Consider the following 22,752-nt stretch of genomic DNA (forward strand, 5'->3'; position numbering starts at 1 on the left):
TTCTTTTTTCTGTTTCAGATACAATAAGCTTTCAAGAGAAATAAGAGAACTTGCTCGGAAGGTAAAAGAATTAGATCCGAAGGATCCATTTCGTGTGGAAACAAGTGCCCAGCTACTTGAAAAATTGTTAGTATTTGCCAAACATTGTCATATTTTATAGGCATATTTGTTGCCGTTGGAGTGAAGACTACTGTGTAGGGCTCCCCAAAGATTGTTTCAGTAGATTATTACTGTAATTTGAAGTAAATATTTTAGTAGTGTACTGGGAATTTATTTTCAGCTATTACAATTTTTTGCATCAAGGATACCAGAAGCATCTATTCTGGATGACATTGTAGGTGAACTGTGGGGTCTTCATCGCTGGTTATACAACTCGGCCACAAATTCTACTTGGTCCTCCTCTAATTGTCAGTCACCTTCGAGGATAGCTTCCAAGTCTTTATCTGTAATGGAGAATGTCCATTCCTCTGACACAGGGAGACCACTTGTAATGGATCATGGATTTGAATTAACTTATGCACAAATGTTTGTCCTTGGAGGGAAGGGAGAGTACACAGACATCCAAAGATAATCAACACAATAAGCCGTGCTACACAACACTCTCATGCATTTGTTGTTTTTCAACACACAGTTAATGATGATTTTCAATTACAAGGGAGGATTGGAAAGTAAAACAATATTTTTTTTTTCTCCTCTGGTATTGCAGCGGGAATGTTGAAATTTCACGATGATATATAGTTTGAAGTTTGTGATACAGAGGGTATTTTGTTGTCATGTGTGGCTCTAGTAGGAGAAGCCTGAACTACAAAACAAACATGGCCCACATGTTACTGTCGTCAACTTGGAAGAACAGCGCAGGATAGTTCAGTATTCATGAGCCAAATGGCATAAACCAAGTGAAATTCACAGGGACATGCGTGGACCCCCCTGAGGGTCCGGGTGTAAGAATAGGCCCGAAGTATTCCTGCCTGTCGTAAGAGGCGACTAAAAGGAGTTTCACATGTTTTGGCCTTTATGTGATGATCCCCTGCAAGGTTTGACCTTCATTCTTCAAAATTTTCCCGAAGAGCGAGCCAATTGGGGAAGGGCGCTTTACATGGTGCACCGTGTCCATCGTGCATTGAGATCTTTAGCCTACTTCCTCATCGTAACATTTCAGTCCTGCGCATTCTCCATCTCTTGGGTGAGGACACCTTCCTGGTTTTCCACCATGCACTATGCAGTGTTGCTTTCTGTGTCGATGATGACCATGGACTTCTTTGCACCTGATATCCAGAGCTTAAATATGGTCCAGGGTATCATATTTCACAGGGACCTTCTTTTGCAGTCTGACGATGAGCTGCGCACCAATTTAGAGTGGCAAGGTGTACATTTTGTCTGGTGTGTCCATGGGGGTCTGAGGGATAATCAGGTTGCCACCAGTGCCTTCATCTTGGCCTTCGAGGGTGATACGTTGCCCGAGAAGGTCAAGGTGATGGTCTACCACTGCAGTGTAAAGCCCTGTATCCCCGATGTGCTGCTTTAAGTGCTGGAAGTTCGGCCATATGTCTTCCCGCTGTACTTCCAGTGTCACGTGTTGAGATTGTGGATGCCCATCACATCCCAATACTCTATGTGCCCTGCCTCCTATCTGTGTCAACTGCGGAGAGCACCATTCACCTTGCTTGCCAGACTGCAGGATTTTCCGGAAAGAAAGGAAAATGATGGAGTACAAGACCCTGGACTGACACCTATACTGAGGCTAAGAGAAAATTTGAACGCCTGCATCCTGTACGTATGAAATCATCTTATGCCGCTGCTACAACAGTTCTGGCACCATCAGCCCTGCCAACCCAGGTCACCTCTCAGAGTTGGAGGACTACACCTGCCCCCTTAATGGTGGTGGTGGTGGTGGTGGTGGTGGTGGTGGGGGCACTTCCCTCCCTGTTGCTCCCACACCATCTACTTCGGGAGCAACCCTCCCCCCCTCCTGAGCCATTGGGGATGTCCATCCCCACTTATAAGCTGGAGAAGCATAAGTCTTCTACAGCTTCTGTCGCTAGGAAGGGGTCCCTTGGGTCACTCCCTTCTCAGGTTTCTACTAGTGGGAAAGATGACACCCACCAGTGGCTGAAGAGCTCAAAAGCAGCTGGTCGTAGGGCTTCACGCTCAACCTCAGTCCTAGAGACTTGAGCCAGTGAAGTCCTCCCAGCCAGGGAAACCCAAGGAGCAGTGAGAGAAATCCAAAAAGAAGACCCTTAAGACTAAGGAAATTGCGGTGGCACCCACACACCGCTACCTACAAGCTCTGCGTCTGAGGATGGGGTGGAGATTCTGGCTTCCGCTGAGGACCTAGATCTCGCCAGACCCTCAGACACAGTAGATGTAGACTGGTCAGGCGATAATTTGGTGGCAGCAGGTGACCTTGAGGCTTAAACTGCCTCATTGAATGTTCCATGCCTTCCCAGTCTCATGATGACGTCATCCTCCACCGGAATTGCGGCAGTTTTTTTCCACCACCTGGCTGAGCTACAGTAACTGTTAAGCTTTGCACCTGCTATCTGCATTGCCCTCCAGGAAACATGGTTCCCGGCAATGCGGACCCCTGCCCTCCGTGGCTATGAGGGATATTACAGGAACCGTAGCGACTATAATCGAGTGTCGTGTGGAGTTTGTGTTTATGTCCTAAACTCAGTATGTAGCGACACTGTGCCCCTTCAAACCCCTCTTGAAGCTGTGGCTGTCAGAATAAGGACGACACAGGAAATAACTGTCTGCAATGTATAGCTTCCTCCAGATGGTGCAGTACCCCTGAATGTATTAGCTTCACTGATTGATCAACTCCCTAAACCTTTCCTACTTTTGGGAGATTTTAATGCCCATTACCCCTTGTGGGTTGGCACCATGCTTACTGGCTGAGGCAGAGATGCCGAAACTTTACTGTCTCAGTTCGACCTCTGCCTCTTAAATACTGGGGCCGCCACTCATTTCAATGTGACTCATGGTAGTTACTCGGCCATTGATTTATCAATTTGCAGCCCAGGACTTCTCCCATCTATACACTGGAGAGCACATGACGACCTGTGTGGTAGTGATCACTTCCCCATCTTCCTGTCACTGTCACGGCATCAGGCCCACGGACACCTGCCCAGATGGGCTTTGAACAAGGCGGACTGGGAAACTTTCATGTCTACTGTCATGGCTGAACCTTCTCCACACAGTCACATCGATGTGATGGTTGAGCAGGTGACTACAACAATTGTTTCTGTGGCAGAAAACGCGATCCCTCACACTTTAGTGTGCCCCCAGTGTAAGTCTGTTGGTGGTTGCTGCAAGTCACTCAAGCAATTACGGAGCGTCGGCGATCTTTACAGCGGCATAAGCTGCACCCTTTCCTGGAGCACCTCATAAATGGCTTCGTGCCCGCGTTTGCCAACTTATCAAACGATGGAAGCAGGAGTGTTAGGAGAGATACACCTCGACCATTGGGTGCCACACATCACCTTCCCAAATCTGGGCAAAGATCAGACATCTTTTTGGGTACCAGACCTCAACAGGTGTTCCCAGTGTTACCATAAACGGCATGATATCTACCAACGTAAATGCGATTGCCGAGCACTGTGCTTGAGCCTCTGTGTCTGAGAATTACTCCCCAGCCTTTCGCACTCTCAAACAGGGCAGGAAAGGAAAGCCCTCTCATTCACTACGTGGCACACTGAGTCCTATAACCCCCCTTTTACAGAGTAGGGGCTCCTCAGTGCCCTTGCACATTGCCCCGACTCATCTTCTGGGCCCGATCGGTTCCACAGCCAGATGATTAACATCTCTCATCTGACTACAAGCGACATATCCTCATCATCTTCAACCGGATCTGGTGTGATGGCAGCTTTCCATCGCAATGGCGGGAGAGCACCATCATTCCAGTGCTCAAACCCGGTAAAAACCCACTTGATGTGGGTAGCTATCGGCCCATCAGCCTCACCAACGTTCTTTGTAAGATGCTGGAACTTATGGTGTGCCGGCAGTTGGGTTGGGTCCTGGAATCACATGGCCTACTGACTCTATGTCAGGGCAGCTTCCACCTGGGTCGCTCTACCACTGTCCCTCGAGTCTGCCATCCGAACAGCCTTTTCCAGGTGCCAACACCTGGTTGCCATCTTTTTAGACTTCGTAAAGCATACGGCATGACCTGGCAACATTATATCCTTGCTGCCACATTGTATGAGTGGGATCCCTGGGGCTTGCTCCCGATTTTTATCCAAAACTTTCTGTCACTCCGTACTTTCGATGTCCAAGTTGGTGCCTCCCATATTTCCATCCATACCCAAGAGAATGGGGTCCCACAGGGCTCTGTATTGAGTGTGTCTCTATTTTTAGTGGCCATTAACAGTCTAGCACCAGCTGTCGGGCCCTCCATCTCACCTTCTCTGTATGCAGATGACTTATTCATTTCGTACGGCTGCTCCAGTACTGGTGTTGCAGAGCTGTGCCTGCAGGGAGCCATCCACAAGGCACAGCCATGGGCTGTAGCCCATGGCTTTCAGTTTTCTGCTGTGAAGATGTGTGTCATGCATTTCTGTCAGTGTCGTACCGTTCATCCGGAACCAGCACTTTACCTTAAATATGATCGACTCACTGTAGTGGAAACATATTGATTCTTAGGTCTGGTTTTCGATGCCAGTTTAACTTGGCTCCCTCATCTTCGTCAGCTTAAATGGAAGTGTTGGCAGCACCTCAATGCCCTCCGCTGCCTGAGCAACACCAACTGGGGTGCAGATTAGGACGATTCCGGTGTCAAGTGGAGGCTGGAGTCGCTCCATTGAAGATCAGACATGCACAACTGCTCACCAGTTACATTGCACACATTCATAGCTCTCCTGGACATCCTAAGTAGCATCTTCTTTTCCAAACCATTATGGTTTATATCCCGCATAGTCGGCCCAGATCAGGGCTAACGATTGCGGTTCATGTGCGATCGCTTCTGGCTGAACTGGAGTCCTTGCCTATACCAACTCTTCTTGAGGTCAAACGTACGCCTCTGTGGTGTAGCTGTAGGCCGAAGCTTCGCCTGGATCTTTCGCATGGCCCTAAGGACTCCGTTAACACTGCAGATATCCACTGTCACTTCCTCTCAATTCTTGAAGTGTTCTGGGGCTCTGAAGTGGTTTACAACGACCTCTCGATGGCTGATGGTAATGTTGGCTATGCCTTTGTCCACAGAGGCTATATTGGACAGCATTCCTTGCCCGATGGCTTCAGTGTATTCACTGTAGAATTGGTGGTCATATCTCGTGCACTTCAGTATATCCGTTTATGCCCCGAGGAATTGTTTCTTCTGTGTACTGACTCCTTGAGCAGCCTACAAGCTATCAACCAGTGCTACCCTCACCATCCTTTGGTGGCGTCCATCCAGGAGTCCATCTATGCCCTGGACCAGTCCCATTGTTCAGTGGTGTTTGTGTGGATCCCAGGACACATCGGCATCCCAGGCAACAAACTTGCCGACAGGCTGGCCAAACAGGCTACATGGATACCGCTTCTGGAGATGGCCATCTCTAAACCTGACCTGCGTTCTGACTTACACTGCAGGTTTTTTTTTGGCTGTGGGAGACGGAATGGCGTAACAGTACGCACAACAAACTACATGTCATTAAGGAGACTACGAATGTGCGGAAGTCTTCCATGCGGGCCTCTTGCAGGGAATCAGTTGTCCTCTGCCAGCTCCGCATTGGCCACGCTTGGGCAACACCCGGTTACCTCCTGCGCCGTGAAGACCCACCTCAGTGTCGGTGTGGTGCCCAGTTAACAGTGGCTCATATTCTGATGCACTGTCCCACTTTGACTGCCCAGTGACGAAATCTTGCATTACCGGACTCGTTGCCGTTCATTTTATCTGACAACACGTCATTGGCTGAATTAGTTTTACGTTTTATTCGTGAGGGTGGGTTTTATCGTTTGATCTAAGTTTTAGCGCATGTCCTTTGTTCCTCTGTGTCCTCCACCCTAGTGCTTTTAGGGTGGAGGTTTTAATGTGTTGCAGAGTGGCTGGCTTTTCCTTTTTATTCTCGTGGTCGGCCAGCCACTATAATCTGCATTCTTGTTTTACTCTCTTCTGTTTACAGCATCTCTCTGTTGTTTTCTTGTCCTCTTTTTTCCCTTTTAGTGTTCGTTGCCTTTCCTTTGTTCTTGTGGTTTTTCCTTTCTTTCCATTTTGTGTTTTATGTCTTGTTTGTTTTATTCTCACACTTGTAGCATTGTTTTATTGGGAACAAGGGACCGATTACCTCGTAGTTTGGTCCTTTCTCCCCTTTTTTAAACCAATAACCCAACATGCGTGGAATGTAAGGGGATGACTATGTGGACCATAGCAATGTCTGCAGGTGGTGTACAGTCTTTCTAGATGGCCATACGAACCTTAGTGATCACCATGCTCCGGGTGGCCAGTAACAGCTGCAGCCCCACAGAATGTGAGAGCCATTGAGGCAACAGTTTTGAGCGACTGGCATGTGCAGCTGTGAATCTTACTGCAGCAGTTAAATATTTCTTATTGTGTAGTGTACGATACTGTTAATGGCACATTGAAATTTCATAATGTTAATGCTTGCGGGGTCACTAAGAACTTGACAGACAACCGCTTGCCCCCATATTGCTGCTCATCTTCAAGAGGAAATTGCCAAATTTGGGTGCAAGGTGCTCCAGCATCCACCAGACAGTCCAGATCTGGCACTGTCGGATTTTAATCTGTTTTTTTGCATGAAGAAATTCATGGCTTGCCAGAGCTCTGCAACAGATGAGTCAGTGAAATCAGCAGTCTGCAAATAGCTGTACTCCAATCAAACAGACTTCTACGAATGGGGCATTACCAATTAAACTTATTGCTGATAAAATTATTGTGCATTACTTCCCGGTCTTCCATCATGTTTTGAAACTTTTCTTTTGGAAGTGTTTCTGTGAATATGTCTGTTAATGAGTTTTTTATTCTGATATAGAAAACAAGAATGGAGAAATTACTATTTTGTCATGGAAGTTATGAAACATAATGGTTTTTTTATTTTAATATATTTTTTTTTATCCATTGTTTTTCATTGAATGTAATGCACTGTGGTTGTCCACTAAAAGTTGAGACGATTACTCCATGTTTACAAAAACCTCCCTCGCATTTGGGAGGACAACGGTTCAATCCCGCGTCCGGCCATCCTGATTTAGGTTTTCCGTGACTTCCCTAAATCACTCCAGGCAAATGTCGGGATGGTTCCTCTGAAAGGGCACGGCCGACTTCCTTCCCCATCCTTCCCTAATTCGATGAGACCGATGACCACGCTGTCTGGTCTCCTTCCCCAAACAACCAACCAACCAAAAACCTCCGGTAAGAACATACAAAGCCAAGTGATTTCAGCAGCCACATGAGATACTGTAACATACTCTATCTTTTGTAGATCTGACAACACATTTTTGCTTGTGAGTAGCCAGGCAACAGGTTTGCTAGTCAATATACTGACATAGCCCTTTATTGAATGGCTAGTATTGATATCTCCAGTTGTTAAATTTGACTGACTTAGTTTCGTTAATGAATGATTTATTCACATGATATGAATTACACAGCCTGACAAAAAAAAAAGCATCCAAAGACTTTGTCGGATGTCAGTGTAATTTTGTTCACACCCACAATGTTAGCAGGTATGTAAATGATTTAGATTTGTGAATTGTAATTCTCTGTGCCCCCCCCCCCCCCCCCCCCCCCATGAACCATGGACCTTGCCGTTGGTGGGGAGGCTTGCGTGCCTCAGCGATACAGATAGCCGTACCGTAGGTGCAACCACAACGGAGGGGTATCTGTTGAGAGGCCAGACAAACGTGTGGTTCCTGAAGAGGGGCAGCAGCCTTTTCAGTAGTTGCAAGGGCAACAGTCTGGATGATTGACTGATCTGGCCTTGTAACAATAACCAAAACGGCCTTGCTGTGCTGGTACTGCGAACGGCTGAAAGCAAGGGGAAACTACAGCCGTAATTTTTCCCGAGGGCATGCAGCTTTACTGTATGATTACATGATGATGGCGTCCTCTTGGGTAAAATATTCCGGAGGTAAAATAGTCCCCCATTCGGATCTCCGGGCGGGGACTACTCAAGAGGATGTCGTTATCAGGAGAAAGAAAACTGGCGTTCTACGGATCGGAGCGTGGAATGTCAGATCCCTTAATCGGGCAGGTAGGTTAGAAAATTTAAAAAGGGAAATGGATAGGTTGAAGTTAGATATAGTGGGAATTAGTGAAGTTCAGTGGCAGGAGGAACAAGACTTCTGGTCAGGTGACTACAGGGTTATAAACACAAAATCAAATAGGGGTAATGCAGGAGTAGGTTTAATAATGAATAGGAAAATAGGAATGCGGGTAAGCTACTACAAACAGCATAGTAAACGCATTATTGTGGCCAAGATAGATACGAAGCCCACACCTACTACAGTAGTACAAGTTTATATGCCAACTAGCTCTGCAGATGATGAAGAAATTGAAGAAATGTATGATGAAATAAAAGAAATTATTCAGATTGTGAAGGGAGACGAAAATTTAATAGTCATGGGTGACTGGAATTCGAGTGTAGGAAAAGGGAGAGAAGGAAACATAGTAGGTGAATATGGATTGGGGCTAAGAAATGAAAGAGGAAGCCGCCTGGTAGAATTTTGCACAGAGCACAACATATTCATAACTAACACTTGGTTTAAGAATCATGAAAGAAGGTTGTATACATGGAAGAACCATGAAGATACTAAAAGGTATCAGATAGATTATATAATGGTAAGACAGAGATTTAGGAACCAGGTTTTAAATTGTAAGACATTTCCAGGGGCAGAGCTGGACTGTGACCACAATCTATTCGTTATGACCTGTAGATTAAAACTGAAGAAAGTGCAAAAAGGTGGGAATTTAAGGAGATGGGACCTGGATAAACCAAAACAACCAGAGGTTGTACAGATTCAGGGAGAGCATAAGGGAACAATTGACAGGAATGGGGGAAATAAATACAGTAGAAGAAGAATGGGTAGCTTTGAGGGATGAAGTAGTGAAGGCAGCAGACGATCAAGTAGGTAAAAAGACGAGGGCTAGTAGAAATCCTTGGGTAACAGAAGAAATATTGAATTTAATTGATGAAAGGAGAAAATATAAAAATGCAGTAAGTGAAGCAGGCAAAAAGGAATACAAACGTCTCAAAAATGAGATCGACAGGATGTGCAAAATGGCTAAGCAGGGATGGCTAGAGGACAAATGTAAGGATGTAGAGGCCTATCTCACTAGGGGTAAGATAGATACCGCCTACAGGAAAATTAAAGAGACCTTTGGAGAGAAGAGAACCACTTGTATGAATATCAAGAGCTCAGATGGAAACCCAGTTCTAAGCAAAGAAGGGAAAGCAGAAAGATGGAAGGAGTATATAGAGGGTCTATACAAGGGCGATGTACTTGAGCACAATATTATGGAAATGGAAGAGGATGTAGCTGAAGATGAAATGGGAGATATGATACTGCGTGAAGAGTTTGACAGAGCACTGAAAGACCTGAGTCGAAACAAGGCCCCCGGAGTAGACAATATTCCATTGGAACTACTGACGGCCGTGGGAGAGCCAGTCCTGACAAAACTCTACCATCTGGTGAGCAAGATGTATGAAACAGGCGAAATACCCTCAGACTTCAAGAAGAATATAATAATTCCAATCCCAAAGAAAGCAGGTGTTAACAGATGTGAAAATTACCGAACTATCAGTTTAATAAGTCACAGCTGCAAAATACTAACACGAATTCTTTACAGACGAATGGAAAAACTAGTAGAAGCCAACCTCGGGGAAGATCAGTTTGGATTCCGTAGAAACACTGGAACACGTGAGGCAATACTGACCTTACGACTTATCTTAGAAGAAAGATTAAGGAAAGGCAAACCTACGTTTCTAGCATTTGTAGACTTGGAGAAAGCTTTTGACAATGTTGACTGGAATACTCTCTTTCAAATTCTAAAGGTGGCAGGGGTAAAATACAGGGAGCGAAAGGCTATTTACAATTTGTACAGAAACCAGATGGCAGTTATAAGAGTCGAGGGGCATGAAAGGGAAGCAGTGGTTGGGAAGGGAGTGAGACAGGGTTGTAGCCTATCCCCGATGTTATTCAATCTGTATATTGAGCAAGCAATAAAGGAAACAGAAGAAAAGTTCGGAGTAGGTATTAAAATCCACGTAGAAGAAATAAAAACTTTGAGGTTCACGATGACATTGTAATTCTGTCAGAGACAGCAAAGGACTTGGAAGAGCAGTTGAATGGAATGGACAGTGTCTTGAAAGGAGGATATAAGATGAACATCAACAAAAGCAAAACAAGGATAATGGAATGTAGTCGAATTCAGTCGGGTAATGCTGAGGGAATTAGATTAGGAAATGAGGCACTTAAAGTAGTAAAGGCGTTTTGCTATTTGGGGAGCAAAATAACTGATGATGGTCGAAGTAGAGAGGATATAAAATGTAGGCTGGCAATGGCAAGGAAAGCGTTTCTGAAGAAGAGAAATTTGTTAACATCCAGTATTGATTTAAGTGTCAGGAAGTCATTTCTGAAAGTATTTGTATGGAGTGTAGCCATGTATGGAAGTGAAACATGGACGATAAATAGTTTGGACAAGAAGAGAATAGAAGCTTTCGAAATGTGGTGCTACAGAAGAATGCTGAAGATTAGATGGGTAGATCACATAACTAATGAGGAAGTATTGAATAGGATCGGGGAGAAGAGAAGTTTGTGGCACAACTTGACCAGAAGAAGGGATCGGTTGGTAGGACATGTTCTGAGGCATCAAGGGATCACCAATTTAGTATTGGAGGGCAGCGTGGAGGGTAAAAATCGTAGAGGGAGACCAAGAGATGAATACACTAAGCAGATTCAGAAGGATGTAGGTTGCAGTAGGTACTGGGAGATGAAAAAGCTTGCACAGGATAGAATAGCATGGAGAGCTGCATCAAACCAGTCTCAGGACTGAAGACCACAACAACAACAACAATTCTCTGTGACAGGTAGAATGGCCACCAGAGTGCATTAGTCTTGTTATCAAGTCTGGTAGGGTATATGGAGGATGTAAAAGGTGTCAGATCTTGAATGAACAGTGTGAATGACACGGAGGTTCCTTGTAGTCATGTGACAGCATTGTTAGCAACTAAGAGAATTTGAAAGGGGCCTCTTTGTGGACTCTATTTGGCCGGCTGATCAAATCAGTCAATATCCAGATTTTTGGGTCATTCAGATATGTTGCTGGCCCAATGTTGGACTGCTTGGGAACACGAGGGTAGGCATACTCATTGTCAGGGTTCTGGTCAACCATTTCTGATCACCACAAGGGACAATCACCATTATTGTGCACCACAAATATTGTAGTCCTTTCACATTTGCACGTGCATCTGAGATCACATCTATGCGTCTCATCTGAGAACAAGTAATGGACTCCCTCTAACATTCTGTGTCGTCCTGCACCATTGGACTAGGCAATAACTGTCCCATGCAGAGGCTACCATTAAGATTCAACACATATGGTTACTTGTGAAGTGGTACTGTGATTTGGAAGCATGGAATGCTGATTAATGGAATTGCAGTACTGAATTACCCTGGACAACCATTATCAAACAGTGTGGTGGCGTCCTGGGTAAAGCTCCCATTCTTCCAATGTTTTGGAGAAGCACTACCACGTTACTCCTGGCATCATGGTTTGAGGAGCCCTCGAGCATGACTTTCATGTTTCGTGTTGATTTTTGTGCAGAGTTGGTGTAAGGAGCATGGGCACAGGACATCGGGAAAGCACGATAGAGATTGAGTGTCTCTTGCATTGTCAACACTGGGAGAAAGGGGTCCTGCCTACAATGTCAACACACGGAAACGATTGAACTAAGCTGAAGAGAAATGTCAATCTCATCTGTGATGTTATAAGTTTCATTTCGAAAATATTGTTCTTATTGGTATGAGATCTGTTCACCCAATGTATGTATTCTATAAAAGCTACAAAAAAACAGTAGCAGTTCCGTAAAAGCAATTAGGTCTTTTCATAGCTTGTAGGTCATAAAGCTCTCTTCTAACTCCTCTGCAGATGAAAACGAAGTCACACAGCAAGAAATTGTGGCACTGCACAGCAGGTCCATAGCTACAAGAAACTACAGGAAAGTGGCTGTGAAAATACAGACTTATAAAAGCACATAAAAACATCAAAGTGACAGATCATTAGTGAAGTTGTTGGTTCAGTTATAACACATAAGTAGAGCATTTTAACATTTCATTCCACCCCAGTTCCAGTATTCAGTATATCAAGGACCAGCTACTGGTTACACACTTTTACTTGGGCCCGGTGTGGAGGATGATGGGAACGAAAGCTTGTGAACAGCTCATACCTATTGGCTGCCGAGACAATTCCCACCTCCTTCCCCCAGAGCAGCCTACTTAGAGCTTATAAAAGAAGCAAACATGTAATGGATAAATGCATCACAGAAATGACATGGAAGTTCATGCATCTTTGCTTATTCTTGTAAATAATATTAATGATCACTACACACAACAGTACATATGGAACACTGTGTTCACAATAGCTACTTACTTATGTTGCAGACAATATTCTTATGTAGCCTAATTAAAGCCATATTGATGCAGATGGTTTGAAGCACCCAGTGTCTCCACCAAACAGTGTCACACCATAACCAGAGTCAAGTCCAAATCTGAAAGCAGCTTTGTCAGTGACGTACAGCACTTAGCACTGAAAGCACATTTAATAAGAAGACCATCATCAACCAGAACAGAACTCAACTCCTGGATGGAGAGTGTCGTTATTTGTACAAACAGCAAACATTGCAGATTATGCAATTATTATGAACATACTAAATTTTGAGAACATTCCAGAAGTGATAAAGACTAAATGACAAATAATTGTTTATGGTTGGGTTTCAGCTGTCAACCCACAGACAGCCAGGCAGCGGTTTTAACAGCTGTTCTGCATTCTGCATTGCAAGCACCACAACTCGCACCAGTATGATTGTTGTTCATATGTGAATTAATTTTCAATTTTCACAAGTGGTGGAACCCTTTCAGCTTATCTATGCCTTATCGATGGTTTAGAAATAATCATTGTGCTTTCAATTTATCGGTATAACTTTCTCTTTTTTATCAGGTATATGATGGGGCTCATTCCAACAAAGTGGGATCTGGGACTCTGTGATAAAGTAACTGCCTCAAGTTTTTGTCGTCGTCGTTTGCCTGTTGTTATGGTGAAGAACAAAATGTCTCAGAATATACGCATGGCAACTCAGTTTGTAGAACAAGGCCATGTAAGAGTTGGACCAGAAGTAGTAAAAGACCCTGCATTCCTTGTGACAAGGTAAAGATTGAATGTTTTGGAATTATTTCATGTTGTTTAACTTGCACTTGTTCTGCCATTGTTAGCTATATCACACAAAATGTGTGCCTTTCTTTTTTCTTGTAGCACAAGGAAATATGAAGTCTGCTCTTTATGTGATATCTGTTATCATTTATAAACATAAGCTATCTTAATGTCATAAATATGCTCAGTATGAGAGATCAGACTGTCACAGTGTTGAGTAACATTTTTCTTTTCCGTGGCATCTTTTTTATATATGAGTTATTTGTGATTCTACTTCATGGTTGGCATTAGTTGACAGAAAATCCACAAAGAAAAGAACAGATTCTGGTAGTTTTATTTTGAATAATAGCTTCAGCTTACTGAAACAGCCCATTGGTGAGGAATCTCTTGCAGTTACAGAAGCAGGTACAATGTAGTAGACTTTTGATACTGTTCTGAGACGTAAAGCAACTAGAATATTGAGAAAAGGAAGATTTCTGCTAGGTAACAATAATGAATGAGGTGTAGGTTTACATCTGGGGATTTTTGGTAGTGAGCACAAAAACATCAGCATATTCAAGCCAAGAGTATATGATAGAAGAGCTAGAGAAACTGCAAAAGGAAAGTGATTTTGTGAGAGACTGGTTGGCGTCTTTGTAGGGACTGCATGATGTCTGCTGTAACTGAAACACGATTTATAGTCATAAATGGACTATTAATGTTCACTTTGTCAACATCTTTATTTTGACAGAGAGGAAAGGCTAGTTAATGTGAGACAAATGAGGATGCTGATGACTGCTGACAAGACCCACATTTTGCTGATGCTAGTTAGGTTACACCATACATGGTGTGACGTGGTGCACAGCTGAATGAGGTTGGGAATGAGATTGTTGTGCACTTACATTAAAACCTTTTTTAAAAAAAAAATATTATTATAAAGATAACCTTTTGCAAGCATTGATAGAGCAAATTGTGCTTGCACTCACACACACACACACACACACACACACACACACACACACAAATCCACAGAAGCACTACTGGAAAGCAGCTAGCTACGCATTTCCTACCAGATGCTTTGGTTGCTAATAGTTCCCAAGGTCACTGTAACTGGGAGATCAAGTGACAGTCCTCATGTGGGAAAATTCACAGGCATTGCAAAGTAAACAGATGAGAAGGGGCTAATGTGTTCTGTGAATGCTACATTTAGGATGAAGACAGTTGGGAGCTATGTCAGTTTGAGGAAGACTTTGTTGAAGGCAGAATTAGTTAGTTTCAGTTTTCTGGTTTTATTTCCAGGTTTTTGGTTGTCTGGTATTAATTGCCTTGTAGAACAATGAAACTATTTTTGTCGATTTGCTAAAAAATAGGCTTTAATTAATCTTTTTAATCTTTTCTGCAGAGGCAGTCAAGTTTATTAGGAACACTACTGGCGTCAACCGTTTGCGGAATTTCAAGTGCTCACTGTTATCTTCTGCGACATACGCCATTGTGCCATAATAAAGAACTAAACATGAGATAATACAGTGCTGGTACTTATAGAAAATTTGCATTCCGAAAACCACATTGAAAAGTTTAATATCAGCTTGAGGCCTACCTCATTGTGAATTTAGATACATTAATGCGCTCTTTAAGTCAAATTATGCATTTTAGTATGGTTTATAAAATTCCGATGCTCTTGGAGTATCCTCTGATGTCCTGTTTCATTTGTGACGTAATGTAAGATCTCTTAATGCCATATCTGTATGAAAGACAGGCTTCCTACATCGTCATAGCTGGCGCTCTCTGAGAACTGCTGAAACGAATTCTAACAGGTCGCGGGAAAATATTGCAATTGGTGGTTTGAAAAGCATTACTTTCAAAGACATTTCATTTTACGCAACATTAGTTATGTTACATGTACGAACGTGCTTTGGATTTCTTAAATCTTGATTTTCAGTTAAAGCTTAACACTTTGAAGACCAGACACTTAGAAGAAATTCGAGTCCAGAAGGCCAGACATTTATGCCATTACTTAAAATTTACTGGCACATTTGTATGATGTATCGAAGTGTAAAGCACGCAAGAAAGACAATATGTGAAAGCTTAGCGTTTCTTATAGCTACACTATGTACATTAATTTAAACCATTAACACCGGCCTTGGTGGCCGAGCGGTTCTAGGTGCTTCAGTCCGGAACTGCGCGACTGCTACGGTTGCAGGTTCGAATCCTGCCTCGGGCATGGATGTGTGTGATGTCCTTAGGTTAGTTAGGTTTAAGTAGTTCTAAGTTCTAGGGGACTGATGACTTCAGATGTTAAGTCCCATAGCTCTCAGAGCCATTTGAATCATTTGAAACCATAACTTTTCTCGCTACTTAACAATGTTGCTGTAGGCTGACAACATCACGTGTCCTATGCTCTGAATCACTAAATTTCTGAAAGACGAAAACCGAATTTCGAATACTGTTTTTCACTGTCGTGTTTACATGTTAAGGTCTGAAACGGATTTGCTAGCTCAGATAACTACGGCGCCTGGAAAACAGCAGATATAGTTTATGATTTAGTCAGCACAATCGATGTTTCTCTTCAGTTGATGAGGTGTAATCAGCTTCAGTCTAATATTTCTAATTATCTTTCACTGTACAATAAGCCACTCCGTCAATATTAGCCGAAATTTTTAAAAACAACACATAATCTGACAGCCCAAGCACGTTTCAATACCGGCTGCATTTACATGTTAGCGAAAATAGATTGCAGAACTGGAAAACCGGCATCCAGAAGCGGATTTCCAGAATCTATTTTAAAGTGTTTACGTGACCCTCCAGGAACGCTATTAGGAGATCGGTTTATGAAATCCGGTTTTGCGAGCCCCATGTAAATGCGATGAATATTTGGTATCTTCGGCTGGTGAGATCATGTGACTTGAGCTGTGATTGGCTTACAAAAGCGCATTGTGATCTCGATTTCAGTACTTTGGAAACTAATGTGCTATGTTTGGTAGAATTTGACTATATACTTTCGCAGTACAAAAATATGCAGCGTACATGTTGATGCAAATTGAAGGTGTTTCCAAAAACGCGTTTTTTTTCTGGGTTTCGTTTCCTAAAGTAGTGGGAGGCTCTCCGCCGGTGTATGAAACCGTAACTATTCAAAGGATAGATAGGTTTTACAATCGAGAGGGCAAGTATACTGTCACTTAACACGGAAAAAGCGTATTTTCGCCTAGGAGAAAATGTATTTTTTGTCTGGGAAAAACCGAGGACTGTTTTTTTATTCCTTGTCCACGTGTACACCCTGGTGTGGTTCCGAAGGAAGAGGTCGGTCGCTCCAAGTCATTCAGCAAAGTGGACAACATGGAAGGCCCTCTGCAGTCTACACTCTGGTACCCCAAAATGCAAGACCAACCCGCAAAAGTGAGGCCATTCTGTGCATCCAGTTGTTACCAACTGTTGTGCTGTGCAGGCTAACAACCATATACCACAATGTTCACATGCATCATGAGAGGGCAGATGAGGGCAACACTAAATGCACTCAAGGTGGCCAATTTCTGGTCAAACAATATATAAACTGATGTCAACGATCGATTTCCTTGTGTTGTATACTTCATGCTTCTGACATGATAATAAATAAATCACTGATATTCTTTACTTTCCTGTAACTCTCATTGCAATCCTTAGACAGCCATACATGGTGAATATTACCTTAAGAATAACTGAACAGATGCACTGTGTCATCACAAGTTGGCTCACGTAGTTGTTGAAATTTTGTAAAGGGATCAACTTTTAACTGCTAATGAACAATTAAATTTTAATCTTTCGTAGGAGGCTTGTTAATAAAACTAAAAGCTATTAATTAGCTGATATTCAATTTTTTTAATAGTGGATGAAGTTCCTTCTTTGAAGTGAATAACCTGTTTCATATATACAGTTATCTCCTCATCATTTGTGTTAATACAATCTTAAGACTGCATGCATAACTTAAAATCATGGATACAGGTAATACAAAATACACAAGTTTCTACTGAAATGTACTATTTACTGTGTTTACGAAGCATGCTACATGTGACATTGGAAAACACATACTGCATTATGTACACATTGCTCACTGCAAGCTGACAGATGAATTACAAACGGTGAGAGACTTCAAGAAGAGAAGAAATAAAGAAAAGCTGTTACATTATATAACCAGAGCTGTCGCCGAACTTGGACTGCTATCAGGCAAGAGCCAAAAACACAGGTTTTCATACCTCTTGTTTTCCACTTAATTTCAAGAAATCGTGGTCTGATTTTTCTATCTATGTATTTTATTCACTTTTTTCCTGGTGATTGTTCTCGTTTTCTGGAGAGTTAAAAATTGGTGTAGACAAAACAAATTTTGCCCTGAATATTCTAAAAGGGATGAATACATTTCATTGTCTCGCTGGTAATGGTTTTTTGGACCACCTCCTCTTTCTTCTCATTCTCTATTGAAGATGCTTTGTCCATGAAATATGTATTGCTTCATAACCTTCAAAAACAGTTTCAGCAGAATGTATTGCAATTTTCTTTCACAAGCAAGCTATTTTTGTTATCTGCATGTTGTCCCAAGCCTTATAAATACCATGGACTGCATCAATCTCATTCAGGGATTTCAAGTAGCTGAGTATGTCTGAACCTTCTTGCACAGATTTCATGAGGTTCTACCAGTAGCGTTGTTTCAGAACCACAAACACTCCTTTGTCCATGGTTATATGAGTGATTTACTGCAACGTAGAAGATATCTCATAGAAATTATCCACTCACCCAGAACAATAACATTTTGTTCAACATGACAAGGTGTTGATGTCCAGTAAAAGAACAGCTCTTTCAGGTAGCCATTTGTGCTCCAGATACATATCCGCAGGAACCAACAGAATGTAACCATATTTTGAAAATAGCGCCAGGCTTCTTTCTGATGGTTATTCCTGAAATTCGAGGACACTATAATAGGTATAGATGTACTACCTAAAATGACACACAAATTTTTTGTATGTCCATTTAGGGTAGTACATCTATATACTATGTGATCAAAAGTATTCGGACACCCCAAAAAACATAGGTTTTTCATATTAGGTGCATTGTGATGCCACCTACTGCCAGGTACTCCATACCAGCGATCTCAGTAGTCATTAGACATCATGAAAGAGCAGAATGGGGCATTCTGTGGAACTCATGGACTTCGAACGTCGTCAGGTGATTGGGTGTCACTTGTGTCATACGTCTGTATGTGAGATTTCCACGCTCCTAAACATTCCTGGGTCCACTGTTTCCGATGTGATAGTGAAGTGGAAACATGAAGGGACTTGTGCAGCACAAAAGCGTACAGGCCGACCTCGTCTGTTGACAGAGAGAGACCGCCGACAGTTGAAGAGGGTCGTAATGTGTAATAGGCAGACATCTGTCCAAACCATCACACAGGAATTCCAAACTGCATCAGGATCCACTCCAAATACTATGACAGTTCGGTGGAAGGTGAGAAAACTTGGATTTTATGGTTGAGTGGCTGTTCATAAGCCACACATCACGCTGGTAAATGCCAAACTACACCTCGCTTGGTGTAAGGAGCGTAAACATTGGACGATTGAACAGTGGAAAAATGTTGTGTGGAGTGACGAATCATGGTACACAATGTGGCGATCCAATGGCAGGATGTGGGTATGGCGAATGCCCGGTGAACGTCATCTAACAGCATGCTTAGTGCCAACAGTAAAATTCGGAGGTGGTGGTGTTATGGTGTGGTTGTGTTTTTCATGAAGGGGGCTTGCAACCCTTGTTGTTTGTCTGGCACTATCGCAGCATAAGCCTACATTGCTGTTTTAAGCACCTTCTTGCTTCCCACTGTTGAAGAGCAATTCAGGGATGGCGATTGCATCTTTCAACATGATCGAGCACCTGTTCATAATGCATGGCCTGTGGCAGAGTGGTTACATGACAATAATGTCCCTGTAATGGACTGGCCTGCACAGAGTCCTGATCTGAATCTTATTGAACACCTTTGGAATGTTTAGAAACACCAATTTCGTGCTGGGCCTCACCGACTGACATTGATACCTCTTCTCAGTGCAGCACTCCATGAAGAATAGATTGCCATTGCGCAAAAAACATTCCAACACCTGATTTAACGTAAGTCTATGAGAGTGGAAGCTGTCATCAAGGCTAAGGGAGGGCCAACACCATACTGAATTCCAGCATTACCGATGGAGGAGGGCGCCATGAACTTTTCATTTTCAGCCAAGTGTCCGGATACTTTTGATCATGTAGTGTACCTATTACAGTTCAGTTGAATTTCAGGTATAATTTTCAATATTTGAAACTGTAGTTTGTCATTAAATACACACATTTGTTTCTCATGCTTTTTATAAAGTTTTAAATTTGTTGTTCCTATGAATGTGTACAGTTTTTTCAATTTCCCAGTAACTTTGTGTTACGAACTGGAATTCTTGAATTTGTGCAGAAAAGAATAGTTAGTCTTTCTTTAATCTTTACTAGGCTTCCGTCCAGTAGCCCACACTTTAGCCCAAGAGTCTGAAGTTCGTGTGGGCATGCCCTTCTGGTACTATCAAATTTTGTCAGCATTTTAAATCTGTTTTGAAGAAAAATGTTCTGTTTGATGCAACCAAAGATTTCATCTCAAGAAGTACCAGCTGCTTCTTTATTAATACTGTGTATTTTGCCCTGAAGAGCAATTTCTCGAATCCCATAGTGGTGTTTAAATTGAATCAGCCGTTCTGCTGAAGCATTAAAATTTTCTTTAATCATCAGAGTTTAATGATATTCTCTAGCTTTTTCTATTAACATTGGATCTGATTGTGGAAATCCTTTGGCTAGAACCACAAGTGCAGTGTTTCATATCGTTTCGCGCCAGATGAAGTTTTTGGGTTCTTGCTTGGTGACAGTTCAGCTTGACTGTGAGCTTTGGTTGTAAAATTTAACAATCTTTTGTAATCCTTCTCAGTCTCTCATTGTTTGTATCTTTATCCGAAAATTCTGAGAAAGTTTTACTGCAGATTTGCTCTTTTCCAACGTATCTATAATTTCTAACTTATTTCTCATCATTAAAATGCCACTCCTATATTTATCAATCATCTTCCTAGCACATGTAAACTGTCTGTAAATTAAGCAACAAAAAGAAATGTGATGTAGTGTAACACTGTCAATGATCCATTTTAATATGTACTACGTTATTGAGATCTGTTGGCAATGAGAAAAGTATGACACTGCATGTATGCCTTCTAGTGAGTCTAAACTATGCTTTTATGTGAATCCTCATGTACTCCTGGTTACGCAAGCATTTGTAACATTCCCCTGTGAGTGTAGATTTTCATGTATCAGATATACTTTGCATACAGTTCAAGAATATGCCATGCACATACACTGCATTGAGGGAATCCGCTCTGTGCCCTATGAGAACATCCATGTTTTTGCATACATGATCCTTCTGAGAATTGTTTTCAGGGAAGCCACTGAAATAAGTTTGGTGACTGATTTAATTAATAGTGATTATGGTTTGAGTCTTGATAAAATGTGGAATCCAGCACTGACAGTAGTTAGCTCTCACGGACAATGATACTGTTCCCCAGTTAACCATAATTTGTGACACAGCTACCATTATGGAGGGTGTCATAACAGTACATTCTCTACACCCATTTCCTGTTTCTTTCTCTATAATCTTTCTTACACTCTTGCACAATTGGTTCACCTTAAATTATACAAGGTGTACTGGCAGTCTTTGAGTCTTATTTTGAAGATAAGTGAAAGGTTTACAGCCAAAATATTAGCTGAAGACAAAGTTTGGTTGTGACAGATTCACACAGTTGTATGGATCAAGTGTTTTTTTCATTTTGTATGAATGCAATGCAACTGTTCTCTAGTAACTGTCCTAGAAGAAAGCGAATCATTTTTTTGTACTGCCAGCTTGGAGTTTGCAGAAATTATTGACCTTTAGTTCCTAGGGCAAGGGTTGGCAAATGCAGAGACAGGAAATCAGCTGTTACGTGTTATAACGGTAGTCTCTGCATACAGCTGAAAATGAAATGTGGAAACATGGATCTTATTGTGGTGTGGCTGGCACGTCTCGTGAAATAGATAGCCATGCTATCGGTGCAACAACATCAGAGGGATATCTGTGGAGAGGCCAGACTGTCATGTGGTTCCTGGGAGGGGCAGCAGCCTTTTCATTAGCTGCAGGGAAAACAGTGTGGGTGATTGATATGGGCTTGTAACCTTGGCCAACTTGACCTTGCTGTGCTGGAACCACAAACAGCTGAGAGCAGGGAGAAATTGCAGCTGTTGTATTTCCTGAGGACAAGTACCTCAGAAGTGTGGGTTAATGATGATGGCATTCTCTTGGGTAAAATATTCTGGAGATTAAATAGTCTTCCATTCAGGTCTCTGGGAGGGGACTCCTCAAGAGGATGATGTCATCAGGAAAGACTGATTTGTCTTTCTGTGGGCTGGAGTATGAAATGTTTTTTTTCCCTTAATTGGGTAAGTGCGGTGATAAGAATAACAGGATTCAAATGTTTTTTACTCCAGTCTTTGATTACAATATAAAATCCTTCGACAGTGACTGTTTTCAGTCAGTAATGACCATTGCCAGATCTGTTCTACACCATGTCCTAATGTGATAAAGCCATAATGGCATCATTCAGCCATCCAGATTTACATTTTCCATGATTTCCCTAAGTTGTTCCACACAAATGCTGGGATGGTTTCTTTGAAAAGGTGCAGCCAGTTGCCTTCCCCATCCTTGACCCCATCTCAGCTTGTGCTTCATCTGCAATGACGTGAATGTCTTTGAAGTGTTACACCCTAATCTTTCTTCCTTTGGCTGATAGGACACACTAGACATCAAACAATTGCCAATTTGGTTGTGAGGGAAAGTGTGTGTGTGTGAGGGGGGGTGGGGGGTAAAAATGTAGGAGGAGACTGAGTCGACTATAGTCGCAGAATCAGATGTGTGTAGATTGCAGTAGCTATGCGTATGTGAAGAGGCTTGCACAGGATATATTGGTGTGGAGAGTGTATCAAACCAACCTTCATACTGAAGTTTGCAGTGGAATGGAATCATTGCTAAAATACCGGGTGATCAAAAAGTCAAAACTGAATAAATCACGGAATAATGTAGATAGAGAGGTAAAAATTGACACAAATGCTTGGAATGACATGGGATTTTATTAGAACCAAAAAAATACAAGCGTTCAAAAAATGTCCGGCAGATGGCGCTTCATCTGATCAGAATAGCAATAATTAGCATAATAAAGTAAGACAAAGCAAAGATGATGTTCTTTACAGGAAATATTCAATATGTCCACCATCATTCCTCAACAATAGCTGTAGTTGAGGAATAATGTTGTGAACAGCACTGTAAAGCATGTCCGGAGTTATGGTGAGGCATTGGCGTCAGATGTTGTCTTTCA

At 42.3% G+C, this 22,752-nt stretch overlaps 1 protein-coding gene across 1 annotated transcript in view; it reads left to right on the forward strand.

The window, feature by feature from the left end:
• LOC126457631 (U3 small nucleolar ribonucleoprotein protein IMP3) overlaps positions 1-22,752 on the forward strand; it is an 85,620-nt gene that overhangs the window by 30,710 nt on the left and 32,158 nt on the right. The window contains exons 2-3 of the mRNA XM_050094101.1: positions 19-126; positions 13,148-13,354. Coding sequence (XP_049950058.1) covers positions 19-126; positions 13,148-13,354 — 315 coding nt within the window. The remainder of the gene's footprint in view (positions 1-18; positions 127-13,147; positions 13,355-22,752) is intronic.

Source organism: Schistocerca serialis, chromosome 2 (genome assembly GCF_023864345.2).
Source record: "Schistocerca serialis cubense isolate TAMUIC-IGC-003099 chromosome 2, iqSchSeri2.2, whole genome shotgun sequence".
Taxonomy (NCBI): Eukaryota; Metazoa; Arthropoda; class Insecta; order Orthoptera; family Acrididae; genus Schistocerca; species Schistocerca serialis.